We start from the raw sequence: 23,794 nt of genomic DNA on the forward strand, positions 1-23,794 counted from the left end.
CAGCCAGGTGAGAGAGACATTTCTGGCCTCAGGAGACCATAACTATGTCTTTGGAGCATGAAAATCAGCTGTGCCATGACCTCAGGTCCTCCAGCTTGGTTCTCACCAACTGGCTGGAGCATGTCTCCACAGTGAAATGGCAAATCTGCCTAGGCAAATATAGACATTTCTCAAGTACAGTGTAGCCCATGAAACAAGTACATTATTGCCCAACTTTTCCAATGTTCTTTTCAGACTTATTGATTTATGAGTCTAGATTGACAAAAGTGCAGTGGAAGTGAAATGGATATGCCAGCAAGTTCAAAAGGAGGGAGGCTGAGAGTTCGAAGTCAGACTGGCCTAAAGGCATAGACTGTCTCATATTCCAAAATTCAGGCCTTTGGTGTCTGTCTCCAGGAGCTGAGCAAATGCGAAAATGTTTTTAATGCAAGAGCTGGAGGCTTTAGGATAAAGACTTGTCCATATTTTCGGACACATCCTGGTTATAGCCTTGCATGGTCTTAAGGTAAAATGTTAAAGGTACATTTTGAATACTCTGCAAGATACCCTGAATATTTAAGTCCTCACCTCACCTTCCTCTACTCCAACTTTATAAAAAACAAAACAAAACAAAACCCTGACTGGATTTAGAGGCTGCTTGTTCAATGCAGCTAAGTGCAGAAAACTTAATATACAAACAGTTCTCTAAAGAGAGGAATGAGAAAACCAAGTTATCAATGACCAAAACAACTTGCCTTCCCATCAGTCCACCGGAAACAGTTATGCCTCATGGGTATACAGGCCTATGAAAATGATCTACACTTAAATATTTAAAAGTGAGCATATTCCTCTTCCCTGACTCACCAGGAAGAAGGCAATTAATAACTCAGGATCAAGAGATACCCCTCACATTGCCATGTTATTGGTCGGTGGGCGCTGATTCAAAACAATGCTGTATAACTGACAAGTTCTGAAATTAGTTTCTAGCTGCAGGACATATTCTTACTAAGAGGCAGTGCAGTTTCCCTACCTCAGCCACCATGAAGCAAGCCAACTCATCGGTGAAAATGACAATGGGTTAAAAGCTGGTGAAGAAATAGGAAAAGACATAGTAGTGAATGGTTGCTCATCAGAATGGAGGGGGTAGAGATAGGAGTGATGGCCCTTAAACACATTCATTAATAATTTGAGGAAGGAAGTGAAGTGCAAGTTTGTGTGTGATGCAATATTGTTCCAGTTGCAAAACATCATGAAGAAATGAGAGGAACTCTAGATGAATTTAAAACACAGTGTGAGGGCAATAAAGGGAGAGAGATGGGACAGACTTCTTGTAATTGTACTGTGAGTAAATTTTAGTAGTCTTTACAAAACTTTATTTCCTGAGTATTTTACATTAAGGAAACACTGACTCTGCTAACGATCTCTGCAGAGTAGACCAGGATCCATAAAAGAGTATTAACATCCTTAAATGTTTACACATAATTCGAGTAATTAGGAATGATTTTCAATGGGGGAAAAATGGAGTTTCTGGGTCTTAGTGAAACAGTACAATAATTCTGAAATCTGCATCAGGAAAAGTGGGGGAAAGAAAAAGTGGAGTGTCACTTCATGTAAAATCGTTACTAAAAAGCAATTTAATAATAGACTTACAGACTTGGGATTAAGCTAGTAAAAAAGAAGGGAGATGAGGAGAATCTAGTATGGGTATTGAGATATATATATATATATATATATATATATATATATATATATATATTTTAAAGAAAGGAACAAATCTTTATACACCAGATTTTAATTTCAAATTATAGGCTCCTACTAAAGTTTCCCATTCCTACTTTAATCACTTGGACAGGTATGACAATGAATAATAAATAGAAAACAAAATTTACAAAACTTCAAGTCTGCAGAGTGGAGAAAGTAAGTGGACTAGTATGATTCAATCCATTCATTCAACAGGTATTTATTGAGGGAGTTAGAGATGAATCTAGGAGAAGAGATAATCAAGCACACAGTGACATAATGCTATGCAGAAAATGATCAATGCCACGAAAAGAAATAAGAACCTCTGTGAGAGAAAGAGACACATGGATGAGGTAGCATTTGGAAAGGCAAGAAGAAGGTCACTCCTAGTGGACTCGTGGGAAAAGTGGATCAGTGTGGCTGGAGATGCAAGGAGTTAGGTAGGCTGGGTCCAGTCTCAACCCTGAACACTTGCCTGAGAAATCTGAACTTTATTTTCTGGCTGTTTATAGCACTCTTTGTGACCTGTAATGTCACCTGCTTGCTGCCTCGAAGGATTGAATGAAGCTACTGATATTTTTTGGGCAGACCAAGGGACAAACTCCAATTTTTGCTTTAGCAAGATATGTGTAGGAGGAATGAGAGAGTGGAGAGATTATAAGAGTTCCAGTCAAGAGCATGAGGTGACATTGACTGTGTTAATCCTACTACGTGCCCAGGATTCTCTCCGATGCTTCACTTCATACTCTCAATAATTATTTCATCCTGATAGTAACCCTTTGAAGAAGGAAGAATAAGTACAGCATTCCCATTTTATTGTTAAGAAACAGGTACAGAAAGGTTGAGTAATGGGGCATCTGGGTGGCGGTCGGTTAAGCATCTGCCTTTGGCTCAAGTCATGATCCCGGGGTCCTGGGATGTCCCTCATTGGGGTGTCTGCTCAGTGGGGAGTCTGCTTCTCCCTCTCCCTCTGCCTGCCACTCCTCCTGCTTGTGCTCTCTCTCTGTCAAATAAGTAAACTCTTAAGAAAAAAAAAAAAGTAAGAAAGAAAGGTTGAGTAATTTGTCCAAAGTCACACATGTAAAAGTGGTAGAACTAGGCTCCAACACAAGTCTGTCTGCCTCATAATCTTATGCCTTTTTAAAAACAGAAAACAAAGAAACCCCATAACATGTTGACACTATTCAAGTGAAGATGAATTCAACAAATATAATGACAGGGAAGGGAAAGGAAAGAAGAAAGAGAAGCAGAATTTGGCAGAATCAGAAGGATGTGGAGCTGAAAACAGTAGAGGGACAAGGGTTTAAAAAAAGAGTCACAGTCCCTAGCCCAGATCACAGACTGTGGCTGTGAACTCAGATTTGCAAAGGAAGACACGGAAGTTGAGTTTGGGACTTATTGTTTGACGTGACAGCAAAACATCCAAATAAGAGGAGGTTAGGTTCACTTTCTCCAACAAGTGTAAAATCACTTAGGGGTCACCCACAACACACATGGAACTGGCAACATCACTCCTTTGCGACAGACTCCTAAGGCCATTCTTCCTGGCTGTCCAGCCTTTGCACAAGTGACTTCTGCTCCTGGACACATGTGTGCCTCTCCCTGCGGATCTTCAGTTCATTCCCTGCATTTCCCAGGAAGGCCTTCCTTGACTCTCCAATTGCCTCATCTCGAGACTTTTATCTAGAGCCTCTTTCTTTTTCTGTGTCTCTCCCAGACTGAATGCTGGAGGGCTGGGGCTCTCCGAGGCTATCATTAAGTCTGACCCTCAAAAAAAATTTGTTGACAGACTGAATGCTTCCTATTGTTGCCCTGGAAAACAACTACCCTGCCCTATTAAGTCACAGTTTCTTTCCTCTTAGGGCAGTGCAGTTAACCTCAAGACCAGGAAATCATCTTCCTCATCTCATACCAGGGTATTATTCATGCAGTTTACTCACTGTAAAGAGATCCCTTGAAATAAAGCTAACAACTAGTCAAAGATTCACGAATATCCTAGTGTCAATCAACTTTTTTAGCAAGCCCACTGATGGGGGGCAGGAGGAGATGGGACCCTAGGCTTCTTTGCTCCGTGTCCAAAATACACAAGTGGTAGTAAGAGCTTCAGACTTTTCCCATGGGGCGGGGGTGGGGGGGAGGGGTGTCTCCTGTGCTGCTCTGCTGCTGTAACTGGGGAGGGGTGGGGGGCTATCACCCTTTATTCGAACCGGCTTTTGCACAGAAGTGTTCTTACTTACAAGTGAAGATCTGTGTGTGAGGTGGTGTGGCTTGCAGGTAGGGGGCACGCCGACGTTACTGGGGGAATCTCTACTACACCTCTTGGCTCTTTTTTGGATGAGATAGTTTTGAGGTCCTCCCAACTTGTCCAATTGATTCCATTCTGTTATCTTTCCACAGGGGGTTCCCTCGAGCGTTGGAAGCTGTGGAGATGGGCTCTGTGTGTGGGGCGGAGGAGGGGGATGGGGGAGCCTAATTCCCAGAACGATTGGGCGGGGGGGATCTCGAGAAGGCCGGGGTTCTTCCCTCGTGGGGCTTCAAGGCTGCCCAGAGCCACGACTTGGAGCCGCACTTGGCTCGCGCCGCGGCTCGTGCGGGGCAAAGAGCAGGAAAGCCAAGGAGCTCGCTTCGCGGCCGGGCGGCCGGGGCTGGGGGGACAGGCGAGCAGGCGGGCGGGCGGCGACTGCAGGGGCCCGGGTGGGGCGGGGGCGGGGCCTCGGCGGGGCGGGGGCGGGGCCTCGGCGGGGCGGGGGCGGGGCCGGGCGGGCTGCGGCCCGGGGGCGGGGCCAGGCGTGCGGCTCGCCCCAGCCCAGGCCGCCGCTGGGCTCCGCCTCGCCGGCTACGCAGGCGGCGGGGCTGCGGCACGGGCCGGGCGGCACCATGGCGGCGGCGGCGCCTGCTGCTGCGGCGGCTTCTTCCGAGGCGCCGGAGGCGACTGCGACGGCCGAGACGGAGGCCGGCGACGAGGACAGTCGCGAGGTCCGAGTGCTGCAGAGCCTGCGGGGCAAGATCTGTAAGTGGGGGCCGGGCCGAGGGGACCCACCGGGCGGCGGCGGCGGCGGCGGCGCGGCGGGCGGCGGGGCTGAGGGGGCGGCGGGGCTGAGGGGGCGGCGGGCGCGCAGGGGCGGCGGCGCCGAGAGGGGCGCTGGGCCGGGCGAGGCGCGCGGGGAGGCCGGCGGGAGGCGTCGCCTGGACGGGGCGGCGTGGGCCGGGGCCGCCCTGTCGGGAGGGAGTGGAGCGCCGGGAATTTGTGTGGAGTGTGTGTGTGTGGGGGGGGGGCCGGGGCCGGGGCCGCGGCCGCGCCGGCCCGAGGGGCTCGGCTCCGGGCGCGGCCTGGACGCGGGGACGCCCCGGCGGGGAGGGGGCGCGGGCCGGGGGCGTGAGGAGTTTCCGGCCGCCCTGGGCCGCGGGCCTCCTGGCGCGGGCGGTGCGGGCGCCGGGGAGCGGCCCTGAGGTGGGAGCCGCGCGGTAATTACGGGCGGCGCGGCCCGAGGAGGAGGAGGGCGGGGAAGCGGGGCCGCCCGAGGGGAGGGGGCTGCCCGCTTCCTGGGCTCGGGAGCCGGTCGGAGGTTGAAGAAGGCGCCCTCGGCGGGAGGAAACGGGCCGCCCTGGGGCTCGGGTGGCCGCCGCTCGCGGTGCTGGCGAGGAGCGCGCGGGGCGGGGCGGGGCGGGGCGGGGCGGGGCGGGGCGGGGCCGCGGCCGGACACCTGTGCTCGCCCCACCTCGCTGCGGCCTGACCGACGGGGACCGAAGACAGGATGCGGCGGCTTCCTGCGAGCAGGTCTCAGAACAGTCACCCAGCCCGCACGGAACCCCACCTCGTGCTCTGCCTTCTCGTGCATTTAATTGTTACTGCTGCGAGCGAGCCGTGGGAGTTGACTTGCTCCGGAGTTTTTGCTCAGAAAACCCCGAGCGTGGCAATGGACAGACCGTTTGAATCCAGTCATTTGGACATTTGTTGGTTTTGAAAAGTGACTCTTTGGGTTGTCAGAGGAACATGTCACACTAGCTTATTCAGAAGAAACGCCTGTTTTGTGGGGTTTTTTTTTTTTTCTGTTTGTAAGGTATATCAATAAAGACTTTTTGCTCTTCTTAAGTCTTTTTTTTTTTAAAGATTTTATTCATTCATTCATTCATTCATTCATGAGAGACACACAGAGAGGCAGAGACACAGGCAGAGGGAGAAGCCGGCTCCACGCGGGGAGCCCGACTGTGGGGACTCGATCCCATATCTCCAGGATCACGCCCCGAGCTGAGCCACCCAGGCATCCTCCATCTTTATTTTCTTTATTCAGTTTTCTCAGGTTGGAAACGTGCTTCATCTTTCATGTAAATAACCCTTACTTAGTTAAGAGGAGTACTTCTTACTTTGTTTAGAAGAAAATCGAGGGCAGCCTCAGCGGTTTAGCGCCGCCTTCAGCCTGGGGCGTGATCCTGGAGACCCGAGATCGAGTCCCACATCCGGCTCGTTGCAAGGAGCCTACTTCTCCCTCTCTCTCTCTCAATCTCTCTCTCTCTCTCTCTCTCATGAATAAATAAATAATCTTAAAAAAAGAAAAAATCGAATTGCAATAAAATGGCAAACAATGCTCATTGTTGAACAGGATGTAAAATTTTCCTGTTCCTGAATAGTGATATTATTAATTGAGCTAGGATTATTCCCCCTTTCCTCTTTTCAAGTTCTGAGATTTTATTAACTCTTAGGGGAAGACACGTTAAATTTTCTCATCTTTTTGTTCCCAGAAGTAGTCCTGGACAACTTGAGATTTTGAGTACAGTTCTTAAAACCTGGAAAATGACATCAGAGAAATAGATCTTGTCTATATCTAAGCTCCCGATATTAGAATTACTTTCTAGGGTATAAAATCTTTTCAAAATTCAGGTTAAGTCCTATACCTCATATTTACACATTTCTAATTTAACATTTGAGAAAACTATAAATGGGCCAGACCCCCCTCCCCAATCTGATTTTCCAGATTTTACCACTTTTACGTTTTACTGTCACTTGATGCTAGGCACTGTTCAGTGGAGCCTCACTGATTTATATAGTGCAGGTTATACCATGGAACTACATATACATATTTTGGAATTGAGATGTAGAGTTGGGCTGTTTGCAGAAGGACTTAGCTCTCTGCACCTTCACCTGCTCCATAGCAAAGATACCACAATCAGAGATACCACTGTGACTGAAACTGGGACCTACAAATACAAAAACACAACTTTGTTTCTGTGTCTTAGAATAACCTCACTACCCAGATTTGGAGATTGATCATCCAGTTGCTAGGAATGATATTGCCACTTTAACCATAGTGAAGGTATTGCATTTGGTACCTCTGTCAATTTCTTGCTTTTGGAATTGCTTGGCTTATAGGTCAGGTCACCGAGTGTCTGCTTTTTAGAAAAAAAAGTATCAGGATACTTACATATGAAGCTTCTCCCCACCTCCCTCCGTTTCCTTGCCCTTCTTTTAGCTGGTATAATCTAGAGTTGGCTGACCTTCAGAACCCTGCTAAGAGTTTTCTGTTTTCTGTTTCCCTGAAACTGACGTGGGTTTTACAGGGTGGGGGTTGGAGGGCTGGAGGAGTCATTAGCAGGTGCTAAAGTCACAGAAATGGGCTGGTGGTGATTTTGACAATGAAGATACTAGGGAGCTTGAGGGTGTGGGTAACCATGTCAGCTTTCCTTTTCACCATACTCGGGGACCTCAGAGCAAAGCCTGATGGTACCCACTAGACTGGAGATGTACTGGCAGATTTCAGACTGCTATTTGAGAGCCTCTGATTGGGAGAGTTAGAGTTCCATAGGGCCAAAAGTAAGCCTCAAAGGAACATTCTTTTTCCTAGATCTAAGTAGGACCCTTCAACTCCATATCCTACCAGCAAAAAAGTGAAGGTGGTTTAGATTTATATATCTTTAAAATTCTATAGATAACAGTCTACAATCTTCTTTAAGGGTTTCATTCCAGTATTCGTTAAATTTTTCATATCCTTCACAAGTTACAATAACTAGATCGACAGATTGGAAATGCATTTTGTGGTCAGTTTCGATCAACTTACATTAGCAAATCCAGTGTTGCTGATGGTAACATTTTGTCCTATATGTTGATCCTCAATTCCCTGAGGTCATTTTAGTGCCCTGGGAACCCATGGCCATTCCAAATGGTCAGCTTCCCTAATATTCAAGAGGCAGGCATGGTTGTTGAAGAGTTGTCATATGAACCCTTGATAAAGGAAATCAGGTACTCCAGACTCCATCCTTTGATGTGAAATGCCATGGAGTGAGTGGCAGGTATGCTTAATACCCGTAACACTTTTTCATTGCCAACCTCCCCCCCCCCAAACAGACACACAAGCTAAATAGAGGGATTGGAGCTTTCTTTTTTGTACTTTCAAGTTTCATGCTGTTATTTTATGATGTCTTTTTGGTTACCACTTGTTGTTTGCTCTCATCGAGTTGAATCAGCTTGTAATCAGAATGTAAGAGTGTTGCTGAAAGAGACCATGCCAACCTTGTTCTTGGTTTACCTGCTCAAGGGAGACCAAATTGGTAAGGGAGCCAGATCTGAGGATCTGTGTGAATATTGAGATGTATGGTACAGTGAGAGATCTGGGGGATCATGATATGTCCCAGAACTCACTTGGTCTTCTTAGCATCTCTGGACCAAATGATGTAGGGCTCTTTGGCAAAGTTGGTTCTGAAGGGTCTGGTTAAGTGCTTGAGTTTGGAGGTTTGGTTAGTTTAGTCACCTGGATTTGAATCTTCCCTTAATTTCCAACTGTTGCTGAACTTTTTGTGCCTTTATATTATTTTTTTTAAAGATATTATTTATTTTAGAGAGAGAGTGTATGTGCAAGTAAGGGGAGAGGCAGAGGTAAAGGGAAAGAATCTCAAGCAGACTACACAGTGCACCGCAGAGCCTGCCACAGGGCTCGATCTCAAGATCCTGAGATCATGACCTGAGCTGAAACCAAGAGTCAGATGCTTAACTGACTGAGCCACCAGGTGCCCCACCCTGTGCCTCTATATTCTTGTGTGTATAATGGGTATAATAAAAACACCTATCTCACAGGATTGATTTGAGAATTAAATAAATCCCCTTCTCCAGTGATTTTTCCATTTTTTCCCTTCTCTGCAGGAGCTTGGTCAGACATGGACCATTTATTGGGAAGGAATAAATAGGAGATAAAAATTAATCTTTATCTGATGTTTTTGTAAAAGCTTACTGGAATTTCCAGGTCTACAAAGCTGATTAAAATCAGAAGGCCTGTATTCTGTTTCATACATTGTTAGTTATTATTTATGTGACTTTAGGCAGCTCACTTACCTTTTGAACTTATCTTCCTCATCTTTAAAATAGGAATAGTAAAAAAAAAAAAAAAAAATAGGAATAGTACTTTGTCACTAGCCATTTTGTACATGTTGTTCCCTCTGCCTTGAAGTGTCTTTCTCCTTTCCTCCACTCCATATTTATGTCCAGGAACTCCTACACATCCTTCAAAAGCCTACAGTGTGTGATTTCCTGACTAAAGCATTCTTTGGGGTACCACTACCCACATCTTTGGAGAGAAGGTGTTAGGCCCTCACACTGCTGAGAAGTTGTAATTCCTTGTCCTTATTCTAGCACGTTTTGTAGAAATCAAGTATTTATATTCCTCAATAGACTGCAAGCTCTTCCAGGGTAGAATTCATTCTTTTTCTTTTTCTTTTTTTTTTTTTTTTTAATTTAAACTGTCCCAGTGTCAGCATATGCCTGGGACATAATGGGCCTTTAGAAAATGCCCTAATTCTCACTGTGTTATCCTGAGGAGGATTTGAGATACTAGATGTGAAACTGTTCTGTAAATTTTACAGATAAACTAGAAGATGATAATATTGTTGAAAGAAAACTATGTGGGTCTGTGACAGGAAGTCCATCCCTTTCAAAATCACAGTGCCAATTGAGCTTATGTTTGAACTAATGCCAAAGTCGCCTCATTAGGAAAAGGATTACATTTTTCTAAATGCTCTGAGTGCTTATTATTATGAGATTTGAATATTGTTACCTAACTGTACTCCATGAGTATTGTTACTAATTTGGTCCTGAGCCTGGAAAAGAAAAATCTCATTATTCTACTTGATATAGTATATGTTTTTGTTTGTCATGGAAGGTTTGAATTCTTTGGTAGTAAGGTATAAATCAAGACATTTTATTGATCACACAATAGAATTGAGAGGGAGATATTTAAAAGAATTTATTCATGCTAAGAGTTTATTACTATCAAATATTTGAAATTAGATGCATTATTTAATAAATTGAGGGAAAGATTACTAAAAGATTTGTTCATACTAAGAATTCATTTCCATCAAAAATTTGTAAAGACAAGTTGTTTAGGATTGAAGAAGAATCCATCTTTCAAATGGACAGAAATGAGAGAAAAGGGTTCTTTGTAAAAGTTCACAAAGCAGTCTGCTAATCATTTGCTCTGAGGAAGACAGGAGGTAATCCTCAATGAATTCATAGAGTTGGCTTTTTTTTTTTTTTTTAAACTTAGAACTCTTTGAATAGCTTCTAAGACTGTGGAACTAATGTGGCTGAAGTGGCTAAAATAAAACTATCATTTTGTCCTTTAATCTTAGATGCCAATCCTATTTCCTTTCTAATGTGCTTAATGAAATTATTTGACAATAGTATCAGATTACATGCTTTATTTACTAATAAAATTCTGTTCTCATTTGAGAGCTGCTAACAGTTTTGCTGAATAGTCATCACTAAATGTAAGTTAAGACACTTCATGTATATTAAGAAATTTTTATGCTATGTCTTTGGTTTTGTATGTTATTTCAGTCATCAAAAATCAGTGACTAAAATAATATGCTTTATAACGTTATACCAATTTACATGCAAACATCAATGAACAGTAATTGACAAATTGTTATTGTGAACTTGGTTCTGGGAATATCATTAATGACAGAATGACTTTGGTCAAATTCTTTAACTTGGCCGACTCCCTGTTTTCTCACTTGTAAAATGAGAGGTTTGGATGTGGTCTTTAGCATCTCTTCTAGCACTAAGTCTTTGTTGCTTTTTAAATTGAACCATTTGCTTTAAGATACTTTTATTTTAGGTGTTGAAGATGCATCAGATGCTTTTATTTTAATGCTTAAGTGTTTTTCTTATACCTATTTTGCCTAAGGTTGAAATATTTTTCTAAGATTTATTAGATAAGATTGTTTGAATCTTTAAAAAAGTTTTTTTTATGACAATTTATTCAGCAGTACATAATATCTGAGTGTCTATTAGAGCATTAGCCCACTGGACTGTGGATTGAGCCAAGTGTGAATGGGACTGTGGATTGAGCCAAACCGTGAATGGGATGAAAAAGCTCTTACTAGTTCATCCTAAAATCTGTACTAAACAGTGGTTGCATTTAGATACTGTATTCTTAGAGAATTACTAAGGTTTAGAGCTGGAAGGTAGGAAACATATTGTGTCCCCTCACTTTACAAATGAAGAACTTTGACACTCAGATACTCCAAGGGTTACACAATTAATGCCTGTGCCTCTTGGGTACTAGTCCTTTATTGTCAAAGTTCTTTTTGAAATGCTAGGTAGAATGAATTCATGATTAGTATGAATGTTGCATATGTACTACATTTAATATATGAGGATTACATTGCCTATGTAGTAATATATCCAGAAGTAGTAATATATTTTCACTGGGTGATCTATACACTCGCATCTGTTTCTTTTTAAGAATTTTGTGAAGTGGTTAGGATTGGTGATGAAACTGTGCTTGTGACCTAGATGGAGATCAAGCCTGGTTGTTTACTTATTTGTGTCCTGCTGTAACTCAGTCATGACTGCCTATCAGTTGTCACCTGTGAATTAAAAAAGATTCTGATGCCCAGGCTGTACTGTATACTTACTGAATCAGAATCTCTGAGGTGGTACTTGGACATCTATGGGTTTGAAACATTCCATCAGGAGTGATAATGGACCCCTAGGATGGAGAACCTCTGCTTTTGAACAGACTAGCCACAAACAACCTGAGTGTTAACAACCTACTGTGTGAGACCATTTATTTATTTATTTATTTTTGAGAAAGAGAGAGAGAGAGAAAAAGTGTGCATGAGTGTTGGGAGAGGGAGGAGAATCTTAAGCAGGCTCCACAGGAGGCTCAATAGCACAACCCTGAGCTTATGAACTGAGTCTAAATCAAGAGTCAGACACTTAATCATCTGAGCCATCTGGGAACCCCTGTGTGTAAACATTTAAAGAGTACCAGTAGAGGGGGACCTGGGTGGCTCAGTGGTTGAGCTTCTGCCTTTGGCTCAGATCGTGATCCAGGGTCCTGGGATCAAGTTCCACATCAGTCTCCCCATAGGGAGCCTGCTTCTCCCTCTGCCTGTGTCTCTGCCTCTCTCTCTGTGTGTGTCTCTCTCATGAATAAATAAATAAATCTTAAAAAAAAAAAAAGAGTACCAGTAGAAAGTGTGGTATGATTACAGAGAGGTTCTTATTTATTTGATTATTTTTTAAAAAAGATTTATTTGGGGTACCTAGCTGGCTTGGTTGGTTAAGTGTCTGCCTTAAGCTCAGGTCAAGATCCCAGGGTCCTGGGATTGAGTCTGGGTCCTGGGATTGAGTCTCACATGGAGGTCCCTGCTCAGCGGGGAGCCTGTTTCTCCCTCTCCCTTTGCTTCTCCTCCGTGCTCATGCTCTCTCTCTGTCAAATAAATAAAATCTTAAAAGAAAATAAAATATTTGATTAAATAATGCAAATAACTGATACAAAACTGAAAAGGTACAATAGAGTATACATTGAAACATAAGTTTTTTTTTTTTTACCTCTGTTGCCCCTAGCCATTCCCTCTCCAGAAGCAAGCATTACCAGTTTCTTGTGTATGCTTACAGAGATTATTTAAGCATTTATAGACATAAATGTAGGAGTATTAATGTATCTCTCCCCCCCCCAACATACAAATTGTAGCAAAAAAAATACGTTGTTTGCATCTTGCTTTTTACACTTAACAATAGTAGCTTGAAGATTTCTGGTATCCATATGTATAGGGAGCTGCCCCCACCCTTTTTAACAGCTGCTTAATATTGCATCATCTGGATATACCACAGCTTATTTAACCAGTCCCCTTTTGATGGGAATATAGGTTGTTTCCGGTTTTTGCTATTACAAACAGTACTACTGTCATTAATAACCTTGTAGTCAGTCATTTTTGATAGGAGTGCATGTGTCTATCTGTAGAATAAATTTGTAGATGTTAAATTGATGAATTGGGGGATGCCTGGGTGACTCAGCAGTTTAGCGCCTCTTTTGGCCCAGGGTGTGATCCTGGAGTCCTGGGATCGAGTTCCACATCGGGCTCCCCGCATGGAGCCTGCTTCTCTCTCTGCCTATGTTTCTGCCTCTCTGTCTCTGTGTGTCTCATGAATAAATAAATAAAATCCTTCAAAAAGAATTGATGAATTGGTATGTGTATTTTTATTATGGAAAGACAGTCCCAAATTGTTTTCTGCAGAAATTATACCAGTTTTTGCTCCCACCAACAATGAATGACTGCCTGTTTCTTTGCTCACATAGTGTATATTTTAAAACTTCTTGATCTTTACTCGTCTCTGTGATGGAGCATCTGATTTGTAGTTTTAATTTGCACTTCTAAATGAGATTGAGGATCTCCGTATTTTTAAGAGCCATTTTTATTTTCCCTTTTTTTGTGAACTTATTTATTTTGCCTTTTTTTTAAAGATTTTATTTATTTATTCATGAGAGACACACAGAGAGAGAGAGAAGAAGTAGAGACCGAGGCAGAGGGAGAAGCAAGCTCCATGTAGGGAGCCCGATATAGGACTCGATCTCAGGTCTCCAGGATCACACCCTGAGCTGAAGGCAGATGCTTAACTGCTGAGCCACTCAGGCGTCCCATTTGTCTTTTTTTTCCTACTGGGTTATTAGTCTTCTTACTGATCTGTGAGAATGTTTTATGCGGTAAGGAAACTGGCTATTTTTTTAGTGGAAAGATGTTTAAAAATTTAGATGCTTTGGCTGATGCCTGCATTTATGCTTGAGGAGTTGACTGTGAGATCCAGTGAGGGCAGTTTGTTGTTTTCATCTGCTTATAGAATTTCTGATGTTAGAAATGGAAAAAATTTTTTGAGGAAAGATAAGTGAGGATTTATAAACAAGGGTTAAGAGACAAATAGTAGGTTGTGAGGATATTTGTGGTAAATCCTACTGACAAAAAGAAGACACTTGTGTAACACTTATTCTGTGTCAGGGTACTGTTTTTAAGCATATTAAATAATTTAATCTTTATGGTAATTCCATAATATTTATTATCCACATTTTGCTGGTGGGGAAACTGAGGCATAGAATAGCTAAACTAAGTAACTTGACCAAGATCAGACAGGTAGTAAGTGGCAGAGCTGTCATTCAAATTGAACAGACTAGCTCTAGAGTCTATCCTGTTGCTCCTAACCTACTATGCTATTTTGCCTCTCTATTTGTTAGTATCTGGAATATATAAAAGATTCATACATATTTTAAAAAAGAAAAGGACATTAGAAAAATCAAAGGTATGAATAGACATTTCACAGAAAGATAAAAAAGTCAACATAAGAAAATACTGATGAGATACAATAAAAATCTAGGAATGTTCATTTTTAAAAGCCATCAGTTTGTTAAAAAAAAAAAAAAGCTTGTTAATTTCAGTATTTGTTGGGGGTTTAGGAAAATAAGTAACTTTCTTCATTGTTGCTGTAAACTTAAATGGGTAAAGCAACGTTGGAGAGCATTTTGGCAATATCTGTTAAAAATCTAAGTATGTATTCCCTATGCAGTTCTGCCCTACAAAAACACTTGAATATTTGCAAAAGAGGCATATACAAAGGTGTTTAACGTTGCCTTGTTTGTGAAACAAAGAACTAGAGACAACTTAAGTGTGGGTTGTGGGAAGCGGATACATAATATGTTAAAATAAATATTCTATAGCTGCTAAAAAGAATGAGGTGTGTCCAGAGTATGAAAGGAACAAACTTTAAGACCTATTGTTTAGTACAAAGAGCAAGTTAGAATAGTATGTGTTTTTTCTTTTCTACGTGTATATGGGAAAATGCACAGAAGAGGTGTTTTGTTTAAGATTATATTTATTTTCTGAGAGAGAGTGAGCACGAGTCGGGGGAGATGCAGAAGCAGAAGAGGGAGAAGTAGACTCCCTGCCAAGCAGGGAGCCTGACACAGGACTCCATCCCAGGACCCTGGGATCATAACCTGAGCAGAAGGCAGACTCTTAACCAACGAAGCTACCCAGACACCCCTAGAAAGAGGTTTGAAAGGATGTAGAACATCGGTTACCTTGGTGGACAAAGTGAATTAGCCTTGCTTACAATGGTTTCATTTTCTACAGAGTATTTATATATTAGCTATGTTATGAAAAATGCCTTTGTATAAAAGAATTTAATACTATTTTATTTTATTCATTTTTTAAAGATTTTATTTATCCATTTGAGAGAAAGAGCACACACAAGCAGAGGAGGATGGGACAGGAAAGGAGAAGCAGGCTCCCTGCTGAGTAGGGAGCCCAGTTCCTGGTTTGATCTCAGGACCCTGGGATCACAACCTGAATGGAAGGCAGACAACTCACTGACTGAGCCACCCAGGTGCCCCAAACTTGACACAATTTTAGTCCAAGCTCTCTTGTTCTACTGTTGAAGACTGTCTTACCTACAAAAATAAGGGTAGCCATGTGTTAGGCTTTGGTAACATTTTGAGTGCCCCTAAAAGTAAAGTCAACTTTTATGTCAAGTTTTGGAATAACCTTTTATTTTTATAGAATTTCAAACGAAAATGTTCAGGAGCAAAATATAATAAAATCCCATATACTTTGCCTGTTTTCACCAGTTTTTGTGTTCAAAAAGTTGGCTTTTTATTTTTTTATTTTTTAAAGATTTTATTTATTTATTCATGAGAGACACAGATTTTATTTATTTATTCATATCTCACAGAGGCAGAGACATAGGCCAAGGGAGAAGCAGGCCCTCTGAGAGGAGCCTGATGTTGGACTCAATCACAGGCCCTGGGATCACGCCCTGAGCCAAAAACAGACACTCAACTGCTGAGCCACCCAGGTGTCCCCAGAAGTTGTCTTTTTAATAAAGTCAGTGTTTTGCTTCAGATGAATGAGGTAAAAAGAACAATTTTGATCCTGTAAATTTTATAACATTTGTGTGAGTGGTACAGAGCCTTTTAGTTTTGAATTTGAACAATTTTATGTAAAATATTCTTAGTGGATAGGGGAAAGTGAACTAATATTTTTGAGTATATTTATTCTTTTCCAGGTACTGTGTTATTGCAAATTATTTCATTTAATCCAAATTCATGAAAAAGATTATATACCAACAAAAAGGGTTTTTGCTCAGGGTTTAAAAGGCAGAGCCAGGTTTTCAGAAGGTCTGTAAGTTACTGAAGTCCCTATCTGTTTGTCTACCAATTTGCTTGTCAGGTGGCATATTGGAAAGAACTGATGAGTATATTTCTGTTGTCAAGAAGTTGATAATTATCCCTAAATTGGTTATGGTCTAATGTAATGGATATTCAATAAAATTAGAATGTTGGGATGCTATAAAAATTTATCTTTAATACTGTTTAGGGGATTTACAAAAAATGTTACTCTTCTGTGACTATGCTCATGTGCTTTTGTCTGTGCTTGTAAAGGGTTCTCCTAGAACACGTACACATGCATATACTTGTACATGCACATTTGTAAATACAACTTGTTTATAACTGGGTGCCACTTTTTTTTTTGAAAAGTAGTAGATCATAAAGAGTCCCAGGATGCCATTACCAGAAATAGCTGTCATGTCCTGTATGTGTCTTATCTATGTAGCCCTTAGTTTTGCCACCACCAGGCTTTTCATTTGCTTGCCATACTCTGTTGGTCAGCTTAGAAGACTTGCTAAGCTTCATGTAGCTGTAGGAACCATTGACCTCTACTAGGAGAGATTCCTATCATATGTTTTTCAAAATTTGGTTTGCTACCTGAGAAGTGGGCTGTAGGGAGCTTAGGAATCAGCACACGTTCAAAAGTGAAACCTGAAGTGGGCAAGACAAACCACAGGAAGATCCTGCCCGCAACTTGGTGACGTATCTGTATAGCCCATGGACACTTCCTGGCAATACCTTGCGAAACTTGCCTTTTTTATGTACAGTAGTTTCCTAACTTCTTGTTCTGACTAAACTTCAGTGAGAGGTAATTAGTATGATAACAATATAGATAATTATGATAACTGTCATGCACATGATTTGGATGAAACAAGAGCTCCTCTCCTACTTAGGTTCTGTAGACTTTTCCACTGAGGAGTTACATCTTACCTACTAGGACATTTTTGAGGAGTTTCCCTGGAGTTTATACTTTAACCTTGTCTTTATGCCATCTCAAGAATTGTACTTACATGGGTATCTGGGTGGTTCAGTTGGTCGAGCATCTGCCTCTTGATTTTGGCTCGGGTCATGATCTCAGGATCCTTAGATCCAGCTCTGCTTTGAGCTCCATGCTCAGCAGGGAGTCTGCTTGGGATTCTCTTCCTCTTCCCCTCTACCCCACCTCTCACTCTCTTTTGAATAAATAAATCTTTTTTAAAAATTGTACTTAACATGTTTTTGATGTTTTATAGCCACAAAACAAGTTCTTTGCTCAGAGTCTAGGCTAAACCTCTAAACTCTGTTGGATTCCTGGAGCCCTTTGCCCATTCAGGTGCTTACTCAGTTGTATTACTTTGCTTTTTAGGCATGTTGATGATTACACAGTGTTTTATTTTCATGGAGGAATAGGAGTTCAGTGTTTCTGAAACTATTATTCCTGATTTCTTTAACCTCCCATGTTAATATTATGGTGCCTGTTGTTAAGCAGAACCAGATTTCTGTTAGGAGTTATGCAGTGCGTTGATTTTTTTTTATGATTTATCAGTTAAATGAGATTATAGAATCTCAGGTTTTATATTTTAAAGATAATTATCATTTACTGGGGTGAGAAAAGTTGCTGACAATCTGATCAGTTATCTGATCATGTTAACTTATGCACTGAAAAGCCCTACCCTACTGTGTAGGAGATATTCCAGCAGTCACCATTGCCTGTTGGTACCATTCCTCATCCTGTTCCTGAATAATATCACAAATATCTAACTTTCTAGGGGTACTTTCAAGGTGACAGCTAAGGAGGGAAATAGCAGCAACGTAACCTTTTTCTCCCCAGTAGTTTTTAGGCACCTCCCCCACGTTTTGTTACCACACACCAAAGCAGTCTGACATACATTAAAAAGAGTGAATAGGAGATTCTTTAGAACGTCATGTGTGATTATGACAGTTGTTCTTCTTTTTAAAAAAGATTTTATTTATTCATTCATGAGAGACACACAGATAGAGGGGCAGAGACACAGGCAGAGGAAGAAGCAGGGACCCCGGGATCATGCCCCAAGCCAAAGGCAGACGCTCAACCCCTGAGCCACCCAGGTGTCCCTATGACAATTCTTGTGTAAGATTTCTTTATCCTAAATACAAAGTATTTATTAGATACAAAGAAATCAAATGAGGGGCACCTGTGTGACTCCAGTTGGTTAAATGTCTGCCTTCGGCTCAGGTCATGGTCTCAGGGTCTTGGAATCCAGCCCTGCATCAGGCTTCCTGCTCAGTGGGGAGTCTGCTTCTCCCTCCCCCTCTCCTGCTCATGTTCTCTCTCTGGCTCACTTTCTCTCTCAAATAAATAAATAAAATCTTAAAAAAAATCAAATGAATGCTAAATGATAATATAGCATGTTGAAAGCATAGTTTTCTGCAACTTTTTTAGTAATCACCTGACCTCTCTAAGCCTCAGTTTCCTCTTCTATGAGTTGGGAATTATGGTTTTTCTAATCTTCCTAAGGGATTGTGAAAAGATTGGATGACTTTAGTGTATTGCCTGGCACATCATGCTGTAAAGTGTGAGGCTGTAACATAAGCAGTAGTGGTACTTGGTCAAGTATATTTTCATAGTTTTGTTGATGAACAATTTATTTTTACTTTTTTTGAACAATTTATTTATGTACACCTTTTATTGGAGAAATAAAAATCAAACTTTAAGAATTTGAAAGACTTTATGATATGCTAATATATAGGGTTGTCTTAATTATGTATAATTAATAGCATAATACTTTTTTTATTTTTTTTTAAATTTTTATTTATTTATGATAGTCATACAGAGAAAGAGAGAGAGAGGCAGAGACATAGGCAGAGGAAGAAGCAGGCTCCATGCACTGGGAGCCCGACATGGGATTCGATCCCGGGTCTCCAGGATCGCGCCCTGGGCCAAAGGCAGGCGCTAAACCACTGCGCCACCCAGGGATCCCAGCATAATACATTTTAATTTTAAACTAAACTTGTCAACCATAAGGCTGTGTATATTTTTAAGTATATCATCTTTCTTCATTTTTTTTTGTTGTGAATGTTAACAATAAAGTTTGCGTATTTTTTTTCTTATCCCCATGGAAGTTCTAATCTTTTGTACAATGTGTGGTTCCCATTATTAGAACATCATATCCAGACTCACTCAGGCCAAATTCTGTGAATTCTGTCTCTCTAGTAATTCTTCCAGTTTTCTTTTCCTCCCATTACTCTTTTAGTACCTTAGTTTAGGCCCTGTAACTGTCAGTAATTTTCATGAAGCATGGATCCAACCACGCAGAAACTTTTAGAGAACCTGTTGACTACTGAAGAAAGTTAAAACTTTCTAGCTTGGCATTTCAGATTCTTTTGATTCCACCCTTTCTTTAATTTATCTCTTTTTATTCCCCTTTCATCTCCCTTTATGCTTTAGCCAATTTGTACTATTCTTTGCCTCTTGAAGGTGCCCCTCTTGTTCCCACCTTCAGGACTTGTTTATATTGTGCCTTACTCCTGGAATGTTATGCCTCCACCCCCAATTTCTGTATTTTGAAGAAAAAAAAAATCACTCGGAAGAAGTTGTTATGAAGATTGTGAAGTAATGCATATGAAGGCCCTTAAAAAATATTACTATATGTGATGTATGTATTAATTTATTCAGTGAATGGTAGCTATTATTATGATTCAGCTTTCCTCCTACCCCAAATAATCTTTATTTTAGGATCATCTCTTTCAGGACCCTGGTGTGCAGTTTCTCTAGGGGTTAATCCTCCTGGGATCTGCGTTGGTTCTTAACTTTGTATCCTTTGAAATAAACTTGGGCTTCAGGGTACCTTAGGATAATTTCAGAAAAGGATGGTTGTCTATTCCTCTTAGCACTGCTGTATTCAGAAAGACATTACAAGTGAAGAAGAAAGACAGCTTTGGAATTTAATTTCAGTCATATCACCTTACTAGCCATGTAACTGTGAAGTGTTTTTGATCTTTGTTTTAATTTGTAAAAGAAAAGGGTAATGCTTACTTCTCAAGGTCGTTGTACACATTGAGATATTTGAGAAAATATTTGGCACTGTCTTGGAACATCTGACTACTTGATCAATATTTGTCTTTTTTTGTTGTTGTTTTTAACTTATCTAAGTATTGTCCTCCTCTGGAACACACACAAACACATACAAACCTACAAGTATAAATGCATGCACATACACCCCCTAACATACATATGAACACATATGTGTCTAGAAGCATATATACCGAATCTCTATCTACTAGCTTAGTATTTGGAATTCTAGGCTTATGTAAAATTTATATGATACGATCTGGATACTAGCTAGTGACCTTTGCATAGAACCATTGATTTTGTACACAGAGAGTTGGCCATCTTTTTATTTTTGTTAATCTAAATTATCTTATCAGTTTTGACTCCTAGTGGTGTTTATCTTCTTGTTTTAAACTGTTTACTTTTTGACAGTGACTGAAAGCACTGTTTTCTATAAAATATTTACTTGTCTACCTCTTCCTTTGGGTATTTATGCAGAAGTTGCCTTCTCAGTGGGACCTTCTGGGCCATTTCCCTCCCACCCCCACCATTTATGTGATGTTTCCTTCCTGCTTAACATTTAATTACTAACACATCTTTTTTACTTATTTATTGTCTGCCTATTTGTGTTAGCTCAACAAGGACACAATTCTGTCTATTATTCTCACTATTGTATCTTTAGCATCTTAGTGAAGGTACTCAATAAATATTTGAATGTGTGCATTTCAGGATTGGTTTGTTTTTGATATGGTATCTTTGTATTAAACTGCAAAGATTCTGATATTTAGTGCTTTTAATAAATATGTACAGGAAACTTTTTTTTCAACTTTTGGTGCAGTTGACATAGATCAACTTACATCAACTGGAAAAAATATATATGGGATTTTATAATTTGTGACGTGATGTCAGAACTTCCTTTTTTCCATGTTAAAATTCTATACACATATACACTCATACTTACTAATTAGATATTTCATTATCTATTGTAAGCTAAGCATGGTACTAAGAACCGGTGCCTTTCCTTAAGAAGAATTCAGTGGATAAATGTAAAGGATTCTCCTTCGCTGGTTCCTTTTCCTCTCTACTAACTCAAAATGGTTGGAGACCTTTAAGGCTGTATTCAAATCTTTTTTTCTTTTTTATCCATATTTACTCTCCTTGTGATTTTTTTTCTCCTTTGATCTTGTATAGTATTGCAGTTTTATAAATATTTTGTGCTTGCTGATGATTCTCAAATTTTACTTCAGCCAGGACTTCTTTGTCCTCTTGACATCTGCATTTGGATGTGTAATAGGCATTTCAGGCTTAATATGCCCAATACAAATTCTTGATCTCCTTCTCCCAAGAAGAGGCTCCTCTTTCTGGAAATGGCATCTCTGTTTTTCCAACTGCTTAGGCTAAAACTCTTAAGAAGTAAGTCTTCCTTAACGCCTTTTTCTATCATGCCTACATCCAAAATATAAAACATTCTATTGGCTCCATCTTCAAAAATATGCTCAATTTACCACTTCTCTCCATGCCAGGACTGCTTCCCTGGTCTAAGTGATCTCTAATCAAGATCACTGCAGTAGTCTACTTTCCTGCTTCCACCCTTTCCCCTCTGCAGTGATTCTTCTAAAATAAAAGTTAGATCATACCATTCTTCTGCTTAAAATCTTTCAAGTAGCCCCCCATGTCACTCAGAAAAACCCAAGACTTAACTATTTAATCTGCTTCCTCTCTCACCCCTACCTCATCTCTTACTGTTTCCTACTCTTCCCACTTTGCTTATTGTTTTGCAGCCATAGTGGCATCCCTGCTATTCCTTAGTGTGCCAAACGGTCCTTTCTAGGACCTTTGCATGTTTTATTCTTTCTGCCTGTTCATCTCTTTTCCCCAGATGTCTATCTGCATAGACAGGCTCATTTCCTCACTGACGTCTTTCAGGTGTCTGCTCAGATACCTTAATAGAAAGGCCTTCCTTGATTCCTTGTATAAAATAACATTGCTCTCCTCCCCCTCTTTACTCTTTGGGTCTGGCACTCCCTAACTTTCTTCCTACTTTTTCTTCCAAGGGAATAAATATTAAGAGTTTATGGTGTTTGTTACCCCTCTCTAGATTGTACAACAGTTCCATGTGGGCAGAGACCTACTTTTATTCATTGTTACATCCCCTGCATTTAAAAAAGTGCCTAGCATGTTGTAGGCACTTAATTTTATTTGTGAATGAAGTGCAACAAGTGCAGTACAAAATGATCATTGTATTTAAAGTACCTGTAAGATGCAATAGGAAATAGAGGGAATGACTACCTAGGAATTGAGGGAAGAATTTACAAAGATATCTTTTAAGTAGAGCTTTTTGAAGGAAAAAAAACAGTAAAAGCATTCTATACAATGAAAAGCATTGCAGATGTACAGAGGCATGAGAGAACACAGTATTCAAGGAACCAAAAGTACAGTACTGTTGGAGCATAACTTGTGGGGGTAAAGATTAAGTAAGTAGATGAGGCCAAATATGTAGTAGACAGTACCAGACCATGAAGGATCTTAATGCTAAACATAGGAATTTTAGATTTTTATCCTGCAAGGTGGGCAGTGGTAGATAGTATGGAGTCATTGAAGACTTTTGAGAAAGGGGGATATGTATGTTCACATATTAAAAAGGCAAGTGGAAAAAAAAAAAGTAAGTGGCAACAGTGTGAAGGATGGAAATCAAAGCTAAGCTCTGCATTTTATTTAACATATATGTGATGTAATATACACATGATGCAGAGAGACAGTTACTATCATGTGAATGGCAAGAGGCTATTTTATTTTATGGTTGGACAAAGCCACTGATGTGTAGTGTGAATGTTCACTTCTTGGCATACTTTCAGTACATCTGTGAGGGAGAAGAAATGCCTGGTGGAGGATTAGATTATCAGTTATGATTTCAACAAGAAAGGGTGGTGTTACAGTATAAAAGATGTTGTGCTTGAAGGTCAGCCTCCTTTCTTCATAGAGAAACAGTTGTCAATAATATATCTCCTGATCTTGATTCATTGTTGAAGGAACTAGTGACAGTTATAGATATAATCAGATTTGTACTATTTGCTATAGGACCAATACAGCTACCTTTGTAGGACACATACCTGCTTTTGCATATTGCAGTACCCTGGCATGCACAAAACTTTTAAAAAGAGGAATAAGTGGGCACCTGGGTGGCTCAATTGGTTGAGCATCTGCCTTCAGCTCAGGTCATGATCTTAGGGTCCTGGCATCGAGCCCCCCCCCCCCCCCCCCCGTCAGGCTCCCTGCTCAGCAAGCAGGTTACCGCTTCTTCCTCTCCCTCTCCCACTCCCCCTGCTTGTTCTCTCTCTAAAAATGAGTAAATAAAACATTTTAAAAATTAAAAGAGATAAGCTAAAAATTAGCTTTCCTTTTTTCAGTCAGATTCAAGTAAACCCATTTCCATTATTACAACTATCTTGCTTAAGTATCATATCTTAGCAATATAGTGAATGTCTTGAATACTTTAATCCTATTACTTTAGGGTCAAGATCTGTGTAAATTTAAGGATGAGATGGAGGTACCTGAAATGGGCTACATGGTATCAATATTGAGAATTTGGCACTCCCAAATTCATGAATATGTACTGTATTATTGAGCATATTTTAAA

The 23,794-nt window shown here is 40.7% G+C and overlaps 1 protein-coding gene across 2 annotated transcripts in view; it reads left to right on the forward strand.

Annotated features, from left to right (window-relative positions):
* The first annotated feature begins 4,555 nt into the window (after positions 1 to 4,555).
* RASA2 (RAS p21 protein activator 2) overlaps positions 4,556 to 23,794 on the forward strand; it is a 123,561-nt gene continuing 104,322 nt past the window's right edge. The window contains exon 1 of one of the 2 annotated variants that reach the window (XM_055321181.1): positions 4,556 to 4,729. In XM_055321181.1, coding sequence (XP_055177156.1) covers positions 4,597 to 4,729 — 133 coding nt within the window. In that variant the 5' untranslated portion in view covers positions 4,556 to 4,596. The remainder of the gene's footprint in view (positions 4,730 to 23,794) is intronic. The other variant, XM_055321182.1, reaches the window with a different exon arrangement.

The sequence above is a fragment of the Nyctereutes procyonoides genome, unplaced genomic scaffold (assembly GCF_905146905.1).
Source record: "Nyctereutes procyonoides isolate TBG_1078 unplaced genomic scaffold, NYPRO_anot_genome, whole genome shotgun sequence".
Classification (NCBI taxonomy): Eukaryota; Metazoa; Chordata; class Mammalia; order Carnivora; family Canidae; genus Nyctereutes; species Nyctereutes procyonoides.